Source organism: Urtica dioica, chromosome 4 (assembly GCF_054948205.1).
Source record: "Urtica dioica subsp. dioica isolate 48M chromosome 4, U.dioica_male_clone48M_v1_H2, whole genome shotgun sequence".
Classification (NCBI taxonomy): Eukaryota; Viridiplantae; Streptophyta; class Magnoliopsida; order Rosales; family Urticaceae; genus Urtica; species Urtica dioica.
Window position 1 is genome coordinate 26236635 of NC_142759.1, and position 16371 is coordinate 26253005.

The following is a 16371-nucleotide window of genomic DNA, read 5'->3' on the forward strand; positions in this document are numbered from 1 at the left end:
CCTCGTAAAGATGTTTCACAAACGGATTTCGTGCGTTATTCATGGGAAGCCCCTGACTTCACAGCCGATGATGTTGTCAAAGAAGAACGTAATGAAGGTCCAACTTTGTTGTCACATTCTTCCACATGTAATAAAAATAATGAGATCTAATTATAATATGGAAAATGTTATGTTATATATTTTATAACCATTGATTACATGCAATAGGTAGCACAGAAGATATATACCTTGGGAAAGAGTTTGAGTCAAAGAAACAGATGAAGCAACAGATTCATGTTTTCGCTCTAAAAAATAATTTTGAGTTTAGAGTGAAATCGTCTTCGAAAAAGAGATGGTATGTCATATGAAAAAATGAGATGTGCACTTGGAAGCTGAGGGGTGTTGTGCAGTGGTCTGACATGTGGCAGATAACGTCGTATGAGAGTAGACATTCTTGCGCGCATGTGGTTCGAACAAAAGGTCATAGAGGTGTTGTCAATGGTGCCCACAAGAAGAGTTGTAGTCTTTATATTGTACATTTGATGTAATAAAGTCTCACGAAGACTCTTGCTTGTAATTGCTTATTCATTAATAAAAAGTTGAAACGTTCATTCATTCCTCCTTGTCTGTTTGAAGCTTTATGATAAAACATTAGTCTTTAGTCCATAAACAAACTAAACAACTTACGAAGAGACAAATGTAGATTTGCATGAACAAACTCTTCGTAGTTTGCTTAAAACGATATATTCGCAATCTAAGGGTCAAAGGACTATTGACCTCAATATATTTGTTAGGAGAATCTGTGATGTCTGGTTATGAGGTATTGAGAGTTGGAGACTCTATAGTTCTTCTAGGTATCTTTCGAAGGTACTGAATTGACCAGTGCACTTCTAGAGACAAGATAAGAACAAACCATTTAACCTCTTATGTCTCGAAGTCACTACGTATGAATTGAATCGTGCTTACCTTAATCCTGAAATGAGACATGCCATTTCACAGCTTACGTATTCTCATTTGAGAAAGTCAGAGTTCGGACTCACTATGTGATTCCGAACAAGGCCTATTGGTGAAGTACTAAGTTGTGAGAATGTCATGAGTAACTTTGTGAAGTTCTCATAGATATGGAATTCATGTACAAGATTGCTAAAATGCAATGTATATCACCTCACGCTTTGTTCCTTGGAGTGTGAATAAATGAACTAGCCAGTGTCCAAATTGAGTCCTGACTCTTTTGGATGAAACAATGTGACTTGTTAGCTCCTCGTCAATACATTGTTTCTAACTTATTCACAAGCGACAAAGGAGTTGAGGAAATAACAGCTAGAAGGGTAAAATGATAATTTTGTAAATCCCGACTAGCTGATGATATTCATGAAGGGTAAACACTGATAATATTCTGTGGATCCACTCATTACAATTAGGTTGAATTCTTGAGTAGAAAATAAATTCATTTGAACCGAGAGATTTTCAGTGTCAACTCTTTAGTGGAGTTAGTTGACATTAAGCTAAACTTGGAAAAGGTTTTGTGAACTTTTGAGTCCAAGTGTTTAGCTCAAGCTTTGTTCATTTGGATCCATGAGGTCACTTTCACGAATCACATCGAGTAGAAATAGTTAAACTGGAAGCTAAGTCAAAACAAGAACGAAAATTGTCAAAAGGGTATTTTTGTCTTTTGAGACATAGGATGAAATGAATATCAATAAATTTTTTGACATGGTCATTTGATGACAAGTAACACTCGGCCAAAATTAGATTTATTGGGCCTTGTGGATTAATTTCATTTCATAAGAATTTTATTGAAAATTCTTAATGGGCCTTTTTTCATGTTGTCATGAACAAATGGAAAAGCTTCTAGAAGCCTTTTTCTAGATGACCTTGGGCGCCCAACATACCCAAAGAAAGAGAGAATATTTTGTGCATAAATGTATCATGATACTTGCCAAAAGAAAAAGAGGAAACAAATTTCCCATACATGCATAGGGAATTTCGGCCAAGAGGAGTCAAGGGAGAAGCAAATAAAAGAGGAAACAAATCCAAGGACTTGCTTGGCAAGTCTTGGCCGTGTACCTCATGAAAGAAAAGGGGAAATTGGCTCATCAATATGTGATATTCTATAGAAGAGGAAACTACCTTATTGAAGGTGAGACCTCTCCTATAAATAGGAGCCTCATTCCACACATTTCATTCATCCAAAGTTTTAGAGATTGAGAGCTTCTCTCTCTAGACTTGGCCGCCCCTCTCCTCTCTCTCTCTATTCAATTTCGTTTTTTTGTTTTGGCACCTAGGTCCTCATTTGACCTAGTGTTTAGCTCTGCGACTTCAAGACTCGTTCTTAAGTCGTAGTGTTTAAAAGTGCCCACACACTAATTCCTTTTTATCTTGAGTGATTTAGTGATAGAAACTTTCGTGGTTTCTCGAGTTAACGAGGAAAGGAAAAGAGACGTGCTGCGAGGGAGACGAACATTGCAACCTTTTCCAAAAGCTTCTCAACGTTCAAGCTTCTAAAAATGTTAGTAGTCTTTTATGCTCATATTAGTTTTTATTTATGTGCTTGCTCTTTGTCTAGGTTAGTAAAAACTGTTTTACTAGAAAAAGAAAATTTTTAAAATTCCGCCGCTTAACGAAGCGTTAAACTTTTTCTTAAAACCTAGATCGATTCTAACAAGAGGAGCTGCACCTTGGGTTATTGGGCACGTCTTCAAAGATAAGTACAACATTAGCTCTATGGCTGAATATTCAGCGCATAACGTAAGAGAGGAAGTCAAGACAAGATGGGGTGTTGGCATATCGTACTTGAAAGCTTGGAGAACAAAGGAGAAAGAAATTTCTTACGTAAGGGGTTCGCCAGAAGAATCTTATCAGAAGTTACCATCTTGGTTATACATGTTGGAGCAGAAGAATCCAGGGACTCTTACGGAGTTTGTGAAAGATGGCGATAGATTCAAATACGCGTTCTTTTCTATTAGGGCGTGTCGTAGAGGGTTCAAGTCTTGTCGACCAGTCATATCATTAGACGGTGCATTTTTTAAGACAAAATACGGTGGACGGTTGCTATGCGCAATTGCGATGGATGCTAATTCTCAGTTGTATCCACTTGCGTTCGGGGTAGTAGATAGCGAGTGTCATGCTTCGTGGATTTGGTTTTTGAGAAAGTTGAGAGAAGCTATCGGTGAAGACGTTGAAGAGTTGGTGTTCATATCCGATCGACATGTTAGCATCATACATGGCGTCGAAGTGGTGTTCCCCGGTATCCCTCATGGAACATGCTTCCATCATCTCAAACTAAATGTCCAGCATAAATTCAAGACCGATCATTGTGGTATTGAAATGTATGATGCCGCTTATGCCTTCAATAAGCGGGCTTTCGAATCTCATTTCCGGCAATTGATGAGAAAAGATGTCGAGATGGTTAAGTATCTCGAGGAAGTCGGTTTTTATCGGTGAGCGAGAGCATTTTTCCCTGGAAAACGGTAAAACTAAAACTTTTCCCTTTGTCATTACAAGTATTTAACTATATGTGTAACGTCACTAATATGTAACTGTTTATATAGGTATGATATAATGACAAACAATAATGCAGAAAGCTTCAACAATAAGACGAGGAATGCTAGAACATTTCTCATCCTCATTTGACCTAGTGTTTAGCTCTGCGACTTCAAGACTCGTTCTTAAGTCGTAGTGTTTAAAAGTGCCCACACACTAATTCCTTTTTATCTTGAGTGATTTAGTGATAGAAACTTTCGTGGTTGCTCTAGTTAACGAGAAAAGGAAGAGAGATGTGTTGCAAGGGAGACGAACGTTGCAACCTTTTCCAAAAGCTTCTCAACGTTCAAGCTTCTAAAAAGGTTAGTAGTCTTTTATGCTCATATTAGTTTTTATTTACATGTGCTTGCTCTTTGTATAGGTTAGTAAAAACTGTTTTACTTGAAAAAGAAATTTTTTAAAATTTCGCCGCTTAACGAAGCGTTAAACTTTTTCTTAAACCCTAGATCGATTCCAACAAGTGGTATCAGAGCTATGGTCAAAGATATGCATGTGCATGTATTTAAAAATATGAGCTTGAAAATCGTTTTCGAAAGTTTACTTTTTTGTGACAAGTTAGAATTGTTTTCTTTGATTTTTTTTTAATTTATTGCTCTTGCCTTTAAATTAAAAATCATGTTGCTTTTCTATGAGTTTGGGATATTATTAAAACACATTAGAATCAGTTCTAAAAGTTTTTAATTTTTTATATTTAAAATCGTGTTTTTAAGTTTGAGAAAATTTCGAGTAAATTTTGTGACTAGTTTTCTTGTCTTACTAGTTTCTTTTATTTACTTGAATCGTTTTATTCTTGTTGTTATTTCTTTTATATCATGTTATTACCATGTTAATAAAACACAAATAAAAGCTTTAACAACTTCCTAAAACGTTCCGTTACACTCGATTCTTTTTCGCACCTAAAAAGACCGAACTTTAATTATTTCTTTTCCTTCGAGCTGGAGTAAAAACCGCAGTAAATGTGGCATAACTCTCTGTTCAGGAATCGAAATTTAATGATTCTTTAAACAAATTAAAGCTCTGTCTGTCTTCTTTCCAATGCCACCGGTTTAAGGTCAAAAGGACATCGGAGCCGACAGTTATGGCGATTTTACTCCGAGGTGCACGGCTGTGCGGAAACTCCAGTTTTTTAGAAATCCGGATTTTCAAACTCCACTACCATGAGTTATAGAACTCTAATGAGAAAATTTTCTTGAGCAAAATGTTTTTCATATGATTATAAACAAGATGTGTAAGATTAAAATGTTTTGATTTTTGAAAGTTTAATTGAAATTGAATTTTTACAAAACTAGTTTGAATTTTGAAAAACCGTTTTCGTTTTCAAACTTGAAAATATTTTGTCATCCAAATCAAATAAGTTTTCAAAATGTTTTCAAAACTATATCTATATCACATATGTTAAAAATCTATATGCTATTGAAAATTTTAGTGGGAGGTCTCCTTGTAGACAAGCCGAAAAATAAAAAGATGTGTAATCTCAAACTTTCAAGTGTTCGAGTGAGTTGAAGTTCACACTTCCCTCATGCACTTTCCCGAAATAGAAAATAGGAAAAGATCCGAGTATGTCCCTTGTGCCTTCATGCACTAACACTGCTCTGAACATGAATATCTAGGATTCTTTTCTAGTTGTCCGCTCTATCGCTCTATAACTAGGAAAACCATTTCCGAACTTATAAGAGTCGATGTACCAACTCCAAAAACTAAGTGGGAGGGTTATATCTGTTGTTTGTAACCCACGATCCCCAACACTAATGAAAAGTGCAATTGTCGCTAGACTAAGAGTCACCCTCGTGGCCCTCTCTTAAATGAGAGTACTCAAGGGCGCTTTGCACTGATCATTGCTCAATGAGCTAAATCTGAAAGTGAGACAATGAGACAAGACCTCCCCTCGGCGGATTGTTTTTCAAAGTCAATCTTTTGGACTAAGTGGTTGGTTACACACTTAGACTCAATCCCTAGTAATCCTCCCTCGAGGCCCTGCGAAAAGATGTGAGTGATCAAACCAATTTAAAAGGTGGCTGGTCAAAATTGGTGTATTGACATCTTGGCTAAGCATTAATGATGTGTCATTTACTTATAAATGGAGATTTTTTGCGGCATTCCCTCGAAGGAGTAAATTATCGTTTAGTTTATAACACTTTTGGATTTTATCAAATGTTTAAAAACTTAAATCCTAAACCAAAGACTAATCATAAACTTGTTTCAACTTAATTAAGCAACATGTCTCTCAACCATCTCTCAATCATCCTTTCCTCGAACAAACTCGAAAACAAAAACTACGTAGATTCGAAACGTAACCTCGATATCATCCTTACCACTAACAAAGCACAAATGGGTACTCATCACCCCGTGTCCTCCTCTGACGAATGATGATTCGACTCAAGAGGACAATGACGCCTTAGCGGCCTGGCTTGGATCAGATGAGATTGTGAGGTGCTATAACTTAGCATCAATGAACAATGTGTTGCAACAACAACATCGTGACATCGAGACTACCGCCGACATGCTCAACAATCTCCATGAGATGTTTGGAGGGCAAGGACGTCAAGCAAGGCAACAAGCAGTCCGACAGTTTATGAACTGTCATATGAAGGCTAGGACTCCTGTTGGAGCCTTTATGATACTGATCATTAGTTTTCTGAATAAAATGGAAATCCTATGATCTGAGATTGATGATAAGAATGTCATAGATATGATCTTGGAAACTGTCCCCGCATCTCTTGATACCTCCAAGATGAACTACTCCATAAACAAGCTAGAGTACACTGTTACCAAGCTTATGAAGGAACCTCACACTGCTGAAGGTCTCACTATGAGAAAGAGGAATCAAAGAGAGGCTCATGCTACTGAGCACAAAGCCTCCGCCTCTGGATCTAAGAAGAGACCTCATAAGGCCGATAAAAGGAATTGTCTTGCCTATCTCAAAGCAAAGGAATATAGTATTGTACTAGTTACCGAAGCATGCTTAGTAGCTGATAGTATCATCGTGGATTCTTGACTCCGCTGCTACTAACCATATTTGTTGTTCCTTGAATGCTTTCAAGAAAACCAAAAGCTTGGAGGAAGGCGAGTTCTGTTTCAAATGGGGTGATGGGAGCCTGGTGTCTGCGGAGGCTGTGGGATCCGTGACGCTGTCTTTTGAAGACCGCACTTTAAACTTGAATAATGTTTATTTTGTTCCTACCTTTGGGAAGAACTTAATATCCATTGCTCGTCTTCTTGAGCAAGATTATTGTTTAAAGTTCATTAAGAATGGAATTCATATTTCGTTTCCTGATAATTCTTTTGTCACTGATGCATGTATGAAGAATGCTCTTTTCTACATCTATCCCACTCAACCTTCCCTTTTAGACACCGAAATAGATAATGATCTAATTAGGGAGCCAAAGAGGATCAAACTTTCTGAATCCTCCGATCTAACAAAATCAACATACCTATGGCACTTAAGACTTGGTCATATCAGTCTAGATAGGATTAAGAGACTTGTGAGGGACGGTCCACTCCAAGCCTCTGCAATAGGTTCACTACCTACTTGTGAATCCTGCATAGAAGGAAAAAATGACTAAGCGACCTTTCTCTGATAAGGGTAGAAGAGCCACTGAGTTGCTGGAACTAATAAATTCTGATGTATGTGGTCCGCTCAGCCAATAGGCACGTGGAGGATATGAATACTTCGTTACCTTCACCGATGATTACTCGCGATATGGTTTTGTCTATTTGCTCAAACACAAATCCGAGACCTTTAACGTATTTAAGGTCTTTAGGGCTTTAGTGGAAAAGCAAACTGGCAAAGTGATCAAAACCCTTCGATCTGATCAAGGTGGTGAGTATATGTCTGGAGAGTTCGATGACTTTCTTAAAGAAGAAGGAATCGCTTCTCAGCTTACCGCACCTGGCACACCTCAACAAAACGGAGTGTCAGAGAGAAGAAACCGAACTCTTATGGAGATGGTTAGATCAATGATGAGTTACTCATCACTCCCTCTTTCCTTTTGGGGATATGCCCTCGAAACAGCCGCTTATATTCTAAACCAAGTTCCGTCCAAAACGGTTCCTGGTACTCCTTATGAACGATGGACTGGCCGTAAAGTAAATCTGGGTCACATCCGAATTTGGGGTTGCCCTGCACATGTGCTAAGGCAAAAGACTAGCAAGTTGGCTAGTAGGTCAGAATTGTGCTTGTTTGTGGGATATCCAAAGGAAACCAAGGGTTTCATCTTCTATAGTCCCGAGGATGATAAGACTTTCGTTAGCACGAATGCTCGTTTCCTTGAGGAGGACTTTATGAAAGATGCAAAACCTAGAAGCAAAATTGTGCTTGAAGAAAAGTTGGGTGAGGAAACTTCTACCTCATCTGTAAGAACTGTTCTTACCCCAACTGAAACACAACCTAACTCATCAGAATCTCGTCAAGTAGTACTTCGACGTAGTGGGAGGGATACGCAAAAGCCTGACAGGTAAATGTCTTATGGAGACTCTCTCGTAGCCGTCTCTGACATGGATGATCCTGTTTCCTATAGCCAAGCAATTGCTTGTTCTGAATCAAACCTTTGGCTTGACGCCATGAAAGTTGAAATGCACTCGATGTGTGTCAACAAAGTCTGAAAACTTGTAGACCTTCCTGAAGGGATTAAACCCGTAGGGTGTAAGTGGATATACAAGAAGAAAAGGGGTCCGGATGGGAACGTCGAGACGTTCAAAGCACGACTTGTGGCTAAGGGTTATACCAAACAAGAAGGGATTGACTATGAAGAAACCTTCTCGCTAGTCGCGATGCTTAAATCCATCCGCATACTCCTATCCATACCTGCAGCCCTCGACTATGAGATCTGGCAAATGGATTTCAAGACAGCCTTCCTGAATGGCAATCTTGACGAGCGTATTTACATGGCTCAACCAGACGGTTTCGTGGATAAAGGTCAAGAGACCAAGGTTTATGAGTTACTTAAGTCCATTTATGGACTAAAGTAAGTATCTAGGTCATGGAATATTAGATTCGATGAAACTGTAGAAAGCTTCGGCTTTGAACAGTCAATAGATGAGCCTTGTATTTACAAGCTAATACACAAAGGTAAAGTTGTGTTTTTGGTACTATATGTCGATGATATATTACTCATTGGTAATGACGTGGGTAAGTTATCTGAGGTTAAGGTCTGGTTGGCAAAGCAATTCGATATGAAGGATCTAGGAGAGGCCGCGTACATTCTGGGGATCCAAATCTTTCGAGATAGGAAAAACCGGACAATGTCGCTCTCTCAAGCATCTTATATTGATAAGGTGATGGATCGCTTCTCGATGTAAGACTCCAAGAAGGGCCAAACACCCTTTAGGCATGGAGTTTCACTCTCTAAAGATCAGTCTCCCAAGACTGCACAAGAGATTGAAGATATGAGGAAAATTTCCTACGCCTCTGCCGTAGGAAGCCTTATGTATGTTATGCTTTGCACTAGACCTGACATCTGTTTCGCCGTTGGTGTAGTTAGCCGGTTCCAATCCAACCTTGGACCCGAGCACTGAATTGCTGTTAAGCATGTTCTTAAGTATCTTCGAAGAACTAGGAACTTGATGCTTACATACTCAGGTACTGACCTGACTATGACGGGATATACCGAATCCGATTTTCAAGCGGATAAGGATTCCAGGAAATCCACTTCGGGATCTGTGTTCATCCTTAATGGTGGAGCTATCGTGTGGAGGAGTATTAAGCAATCTTGCATTGCTGACTCCACAATGGAAGCATAATATGTGGCTGCTTGTGAAGCATCCAAAGAGGCTGTATGGCTTAGAAAATTCCTTAAGTATTTGGAAGTTGTTCTAAACGTCGACGAGCCCATGACACTTTATTGTGATAATAGTGGGGCTTTCGCTAACTCAAAGGAACCTCGAAGCCATAAACGCTCTAAGCATATTGAGAGGAAATACCATTTGATTCGAGAGATCTTGCAGCGCGGAGACGTAGAAGTGAAGAAGATCTCAACGGTGGACAACCTAGCAGATCCATTCACCAAGGCCCTAACGAACAAGGTCCTCGACAAACATCGAGAGGGATTAGGCATGAAGGACTACACACATCTTCTTTGAGTCAAGTGGGAGTTTGTTGTCAATGGTGCCCACAAGAAGAGCTGTAGTTTTTATATTGTACATTTGATGTAATAAAGTCTCACGAAGACTCTTGCTTGTAATTGCTTATTCATTAATAAAAAGTTGAAACGTTCATTCATTCCTCCTTGTCTGTTTGAAGCTTTATGATAAAACATTAGTCTTTAGTCCATAAACAAACTAAACAACTTACGAAGAGACAAATGTAGATTTGTATGAACAAACTCTTCGTAGTTTGCTTAAAACGATATATTCGCAATCTAAGGGTCAAAGGACTATTGACCTCAGTATATTTGTTAGGAGAATCTGTGATGTCTGGTTATGAGGCATTGAGAGTTGGAGACTCTATAGTTCTTCTAGGTATCTTTCGAAGGTACTGAATTGACCAGTGCACTTCTAGAGACAAGATAAGAACAAACCATTTAACCTCTTATGTCTCGAAGTCACTACGTATGAATTGCATCGTGCTTACCTTAATCTTGAAATGAGACATGCCATTTCACAGCTTACGTATTCTCATTTGAGAAAGTCAGAGTTCGGACTCACTATGTGATTCCGAACAAGGCCTATTGGTGAAGTACTAAGTTGTGAGAATGTCATGAGTAACTTTGTGAAGTTCTCATAGATATGGAATTCATGTACAAGATTGCTGAAATGCAATGTATATCACATCATGCTTTGTTCCTTGGAGTGTGAATAAATGAACTGGCCAGTGTCCAAATTGAGTCCTGACTCTTTTGGATGAAACAATGTGACTTGTTAGCTCCTCGTCAATATATTGTTTCTAACTTATTCACAAGCGACAAAGGAGTTGAGGAAATAACAGCTAGAAGGGTAAAATGGTAATTTAGTAAATCCCGACTAGCTGATGACATTCATGAAGGGTAAACATAGATAATATTCAGTGGATCCGCTCATCATAATTAGGTCGAATTCTTGAGTAGAAAATAAATTCATTTGAACCGAGAGATTTTCAGTGTCAACTCTTTAGTGGAGTCAGTTGACATTAAGCTAAACTTGGAAAAGGTTTTGTGAACTTTTGAGTCAAAGTGTTTAGCTCAAGCTTTGTTCATTTGGATCCATGAGGTCACTGTCACGAATCACATCGAGTACGAATAGTTAAATTGGAAGCTAAGTCAAAACAAGAACGAAAATTGTCAAAAGGGTATTTTTGTCTTTTGAGACATAGGATGAAATGAATGTCAATAAATTTTTTGACATGGTCATTTGATGACAAGTAACATTCGGCCAAAATTAGATTTATTGGGCCTTGTGGATTAATTTCATTTCATAAGAATTTTATTGAGATGCGCTGACACTAATTCCTTTTTATCTTGAGTGATTTAGTGATAGAAACTTTCGTGGTTGCTCGAGTTAACGAGGAAAGGAAGAGAGATGCGCTGCGAGGGAGACGAACGTTGCAACCTTTTCCAAAAGCTTCTCAACGTTCAAGCTTCTAAAAAGGTTAGTAGTCTTTTATGCTCATATTAGTTTTTATTTACATGTGCTTGCTCTTTGTCTAGGTTAGTAAAAACTGCTTTACTAGAAAAAGAAAATTTTTAAAATTCCGCCGCTTAACGACGCATTAAACTTTTTCTTAAACCCTAGATCGATTCCAACAAGAGGAGCTACACCTTGGGTTATTGGGCACGTCTTCAAAGATAAGTACAACATTAGCTCTATGGCTGAATATTCAGCGCATAACGTAAGAGAGGAAGTCAAGACAAGATGGGGTGTTAGCATATTGTACTTGAAAGCTTGGAGAACAAGGGAGAAAGCAATTTCTTACGTAAGGGGTACGCCAGAAGAATCTTATAAAAAATTACCATCTTGGTTATACATGTTGGAGCAGAAGAATCCAGGGACTCTTACGGAGTTTGTGAAAGATGGCGATAGATTCAAATACGCGTTCTTTTCTATTGGGGCGTGTCGTAGAGGGTTCAAGTCTTGTCGACCAGTCATATCATTAGACGGTGCATTTTTTAAGACAAAATATGGTGGACAGTTGCTATGCGCAATTGCGATGGATGCTAATTCTCAGTTGTATCCACTTGCATTCGGGGTAGTAGATAGCGAGTGTCATGCTTCGTGGATTTGGTTTTTGAGAAAGTTGAGAGAAGCTATCGGTGAAGACGTTGAAGAGTTGGTGTTCATATCCGATCGACATGTTAGCATCATACATGGCGTCGAAGTGGTGTTCCCCGGTATCCTTCATGTGGAACATGCTTCCATCATCTCAAACTAAATGTCCAGCATAAATTCAAGACCGATCATTGTGGTATTGAACTGTATGATGCCGCTTATGCCTTCAATAAGCTGGCTTTCGAAGCTCATTTGCGGCAATTGATGAGAAAAGATGTCGAGATGGTTAAGTATCTCGAGGAAATCGGTTTTGATCGGTGGGCAAGAGCATTTTTCCCTGGAAAACGGTAAAACTAAAACTTTTCCCTTTGTCATTACAAGTATTTAACTATATGTGTAACGTCACTAATATGTAACTGTTTATATAGGTATGATATAATGACAAGCAGTAATGCAGAAAGCTTCAACAATAAGACGAGGAATGCTAGAACGTTTCCCATCACCACTTTGCTTGAGTTCATTAGATTCACACTTCAAACGTGGTTTTTTAATCGAGAAGAAATTGCTAGAAAATGTGATACAAGACTGTCCCCGAAGTTTCAAGATAATCTCGAACATCTGAACGGCAAGGCACAATACGTGAATACCTACGGACTCGGGATGTTTGAATGTAATGTTAGAGACGAGAGAGGTGACTTTGATGTGCATTCGATGAATAACACATGCATTTGTGGACTACCACAACTACTTGGCATCCCGTGCGAGCATGCCATCGCATCTGCACAACACAGGAGTGTGGACATTTATTCGTTGTGCAGTCCTTTCTATTCGAAGGAGATATGGATTGAGATGTACAAGGAGTCTATATATCCTGTTGGGAATGAAGATCAGTGGAACGTTCCGGATGACATAAAAAACATGAAGGTGTTGGCACCAGTTAAAAAGAAACAAGCCGGTCGACCGAAGAAAAGTAAACAAGGAAGGCGAAGAGTCAATCGATACCCATCTCAAGGAGAAAAAGTTGTTCTTCATCGGAAATGTGGTAAATGTGGTGGTATGAGACATAACAGGAAGACATGCACATGGAGAGAGTGAAAACTTGTTTATTTTTATTACGTTGATCGTTATGTTTATTTTTTTAAACTTATTTTGTTGAACAATTGATGTTTAAGTTTGAGTTGAACATGTTTGTGGTTATGTTTATGTTTATATTTTTATTTATTACTTGAAAATAATTAAATATGAATTTAATGACATGAAACTATATCATAACATGAAACTAAAGATATCCAATATATTTAAGGACATAAATAGTTTTAATGACATGAAACTAAAAATATCCAATATATTTAAGGACATAAATAGTTTTAATGACATGAAACTAAAAATATCCAATATATTTAAGGACATACATAGTTTTAATGACATGAAACTAAAAATATCCAATATATTTAATGACATCAAACTAGAAATATCCAAAATATTTAATGAAATAAAACTAGAGATATCCTAATATTTAATACATATCATCGCTCTTCTAATTGGAAAAATAGGTCCGTCGACCATTTCTTCCTGAACGTCTTCATGTTCTCGCTTCGTAGTGTATCAAAACTGGCGTTGACAAGGATGTGCTCCATGTATTTGATTGCGAACATCCCACAATCACCAATAAAAGACAAAATCACAAAATGTTATACACAAATAACTCTTAAATAATTCTTCATAAATTTTTTTACATACCTTGTCACACATTGTGGGACGGTATCGTCAACTACCCATACGAACGGTGGAAGTCGAATTTCCCCGCCATCTAGCTCTCGCTCCGTCTTCGGATGCTCGTTGAATAATCTCGATATTGCCATAACCTTCGATATCGCTTGACACCAATCCTACGTTAACATGAGAATGTAAGAAAATAAATATATGATTTACTATAAACTTTAAAGTTTACTAACATCCATCATTGTTCTGAAGTTGTTGGCATGTTCTCTATTCTTCACAATGTCATTTTGGCAGTCCAAGACGGTTATGGTCCACTCTTTGAGGTCGACTCGGAACGTGAACCAATGCATCTGTCTGAAGTTGACGATGAACAAAATCTCAACGGCACAATTCCACGGCAAGACTTGAGAGTTTCTGTATCCAGTCATAGGATCAAACACGATTCGTTGATCCCAGTCTACGATCTCCGCCTCTTTGCCTGTTTCGTCCGCAATCTTCTTGTACTGTTGTTCTTTCGTATAACGTCCATATACATGTTGGACCCACTGGGTATCCATGATGCAGACGTCTTGACGATACCCGTCATATTGTCGTTGGCGTCTCCGTAGCATATGTATAATAGCATCAATATGCTATCAACGTATTTGAATTAACAAATATATTTAAGTCATAATAATTAACTTTTAGATGAAAAAACATATTAAAAGTAAAGTAGTTATACATACCGTGTTGGTTAGCCATTTTCCGTTCTCAAGAAGGATCTTGAAGAAATCTTCTTCCACGCTAGCGATCTTCACATAAATCTTCGGCATAAAATGACCATCAAGTTTACGCGTTTTACTCCACTTCACGACGGCTTCCCAATCTTTAAGTATTGGCTCCTTCAACGGTTTGAACGGTGACACCCGCTTATTTGTTGCATACTTCGGCCACGTCGGGTCCGTGAAATCGGTGGAGAAAGTATATTTTCGAATACGCTTTTGAGATGACATTCATACCTTCTCTTTCGCCTTCTTCTGTGCTAGGGTCGACAACGGGAGCGTCTTATCTGATACATCGTTCCGCCGGGGACGTTTTTTACTAGGTGAAGCTGGCTTCCTCGTCGTACACGAGGGATGCGAAGACGACGGCTGCGACGCCGCATGTGAATGAGGACTAGGAGGGGCAGGAGGACTACAAGGGGCGGGAGAACTAGGTTGAGGTGGACGAGGTTTACATGTTTGTGTAGTTGGTAACGGCCCGGGACATAAACCCGTCACGTCCGAGAAAATCATGTTTATCTTCTCGAACATGTCAAGCTGTAAGTTGATGACACAAAATACTGAATAAGAAACTACATTTTTATAGAAATGACTAATTTATATCTTTTTTTTTTTAAAAAAAACTAACCTGAGATCGCCTCATTCTCTCTAGCCTCCGACTGTTTGTACTTAGAGCTCTCAAGACGGTCGCTTGAGATCGTACCAACTCACTTTGAGATTTTCGAAGTTCATTATGAGATTTTTGAAGTTGATTCTGAGTCTCGATCATATTATTCCACATTTCCTCCGTCAAAGACCACATAGGGAGATGATCGGGACGAGCGGGATGTTCGGGACGAGCGGGATGATCGGGACGAGCGGGATGATCGGGACGACTGAGAGGTGCGCGAAGTGCGGGCTGAAATGATTGAAACTAATAACTACTTCACATGATTGAAACTAATAACTACTTCACTTAAACTAGTAATTAATAAATAAAATTTACCTGACGAGGTTCTCGCGGTGTATCTGAAACATGATCATCATCATCGTCTTCATCACTCCACAAGTTCTCCTTTTCGTCATTTTCCGCTTCTCTGAGTCCGTCGGCTTCTTTCGTGATTGACTGTACTAAATCAATCTCTTCCTCGATATTACGTGGCTCAACCACGTTTTCGCCTTCAGTCGGATAGAGCGATTGAATGAGTTGCGTTTCTAGATGCTGGAAGAACTCGCGCTCACCGGTCCTTGGTCTCAACATCTGAAGAACACCGAGCTACAAGAGAAAAAAAATTATAAATACTTAAAATTTGGATAAGTGTATAAATTATTTATAAAACATATAAATGATAAATTACGGTTTTTTTAAGGAAAACCTTCTCGACGTCCTTGCGTGTCACCACTCGAACGCTTGACCACGAAAGCATCCTCGGTACTCGGACACCGATATTGTTCCCGAACAGCTGACCAATCTCCGGAATAGCCTCGAACGCCCAATATTGCACGGAGTGCAAATTCCCCGGTAAGGAATACTTCGCCTCCTTCTGAAGAATGTTCTCGTTGGCGGATTTGTCCTTTTGTTTTAGACAGTAGCGGTTCATGTCCATAGAAAGGGCGGAGAAAGTCTCTGTCCACGTGATGTTCCCCCATGGCAGAGAATAGAAGAACGGCAAGTCCTCAACCATGTAGAGATACTTGTCGTTGATGACTCTGTTGTGTTCTACTCCGAGGAGATACCCAATGACAAACACGCACAATCCGAGCTTGTACGCGTCCTCCGGATCTTGACATGTCTTGAACGCGTTCGTCAAGACTTCGAACTTGGCGTTTCGCACGCCGTTCAAGTGAGCAGTCACGAGCCTATCACTTCTTCGCTCGTTCTGCTCCTCCGCCGTCGGACCGTCTTCCATACTGAATCCGGTGATCAACGCGTATTCGAGTTTACCGAATCTCACGCGTTTATTTCCGATAGCGAAGTGAATCTCACCCCTTTTCGTTGACTCCACCTTTCGAAGAAGCAGAGAGTGTAAGAGTACTGAAGAGAAATTTAACGTCGTCGCCTCGAAGAATTGAGCGAACGGAGTCTCTGCAATCCTTTGAAGTAGATCCAGAGCTGTGAATTTTTCTTTCACAAGCTTCAACATTCCCGAACCACTATATGTGATTCGACCCGGAAAATTACTCTCACATAGCAACGTCAATTTCTCCT

At 39.1% G+C, this 16371-nt stretch overlaps 1 protein-coding gene across 1 annotated transcript; it reads left to right on the forward strand.

The window, feature by feature from the left end:
• The first annotated feature begins 11299 nt into the window (after positions 1 to 11299).
• Positions 11300 to 12795, forward strand: LOC149401402 (uncharacterized). The gene is made up of 3 exons (XM_089610703.1): positions 11300 to 11680; positions 11872 to 12047; positions 12129 to 12795. The coding sequence occupies exons 1-3, from the start codon at positions 11300 to 11302 to the stop codon at positions 12793 to 12795; spliced, it is 1224 nt and encodes a 407-aa protein (XP_089466829.1).
• The last annotated feature ends 3576 nt before the right edge of the window (positions 12796 to 16371 follow it).

What these genes read in the sequence shown, in the direction of transcription:
- LOC149401402 (XM_089610703.1), top strand. Translation starts at nt 11,300, where the DNA reads ATGGCTGAATATTCAGCGCATAACGTAAGAGAGGAAGTCAAGACAAGA. An exon ending in TGTATCCACTTGCATTCGGG is followed by an intron (nt 11,681 to 11,871) that starts GTAGTAGATAGC and finishes CTAAATGTCCAG; the next exon opens with CATAAATTCAAGACCGATCA. An exon ending in GCATTTTTCCCTGGAAAACG is followed by an intron (nt 12,048 to 12,128) that starts GTAAAACTAAAA and finishes CTGTTTATATAG; the next exon opens with GTATGATATAATGACAAGCA.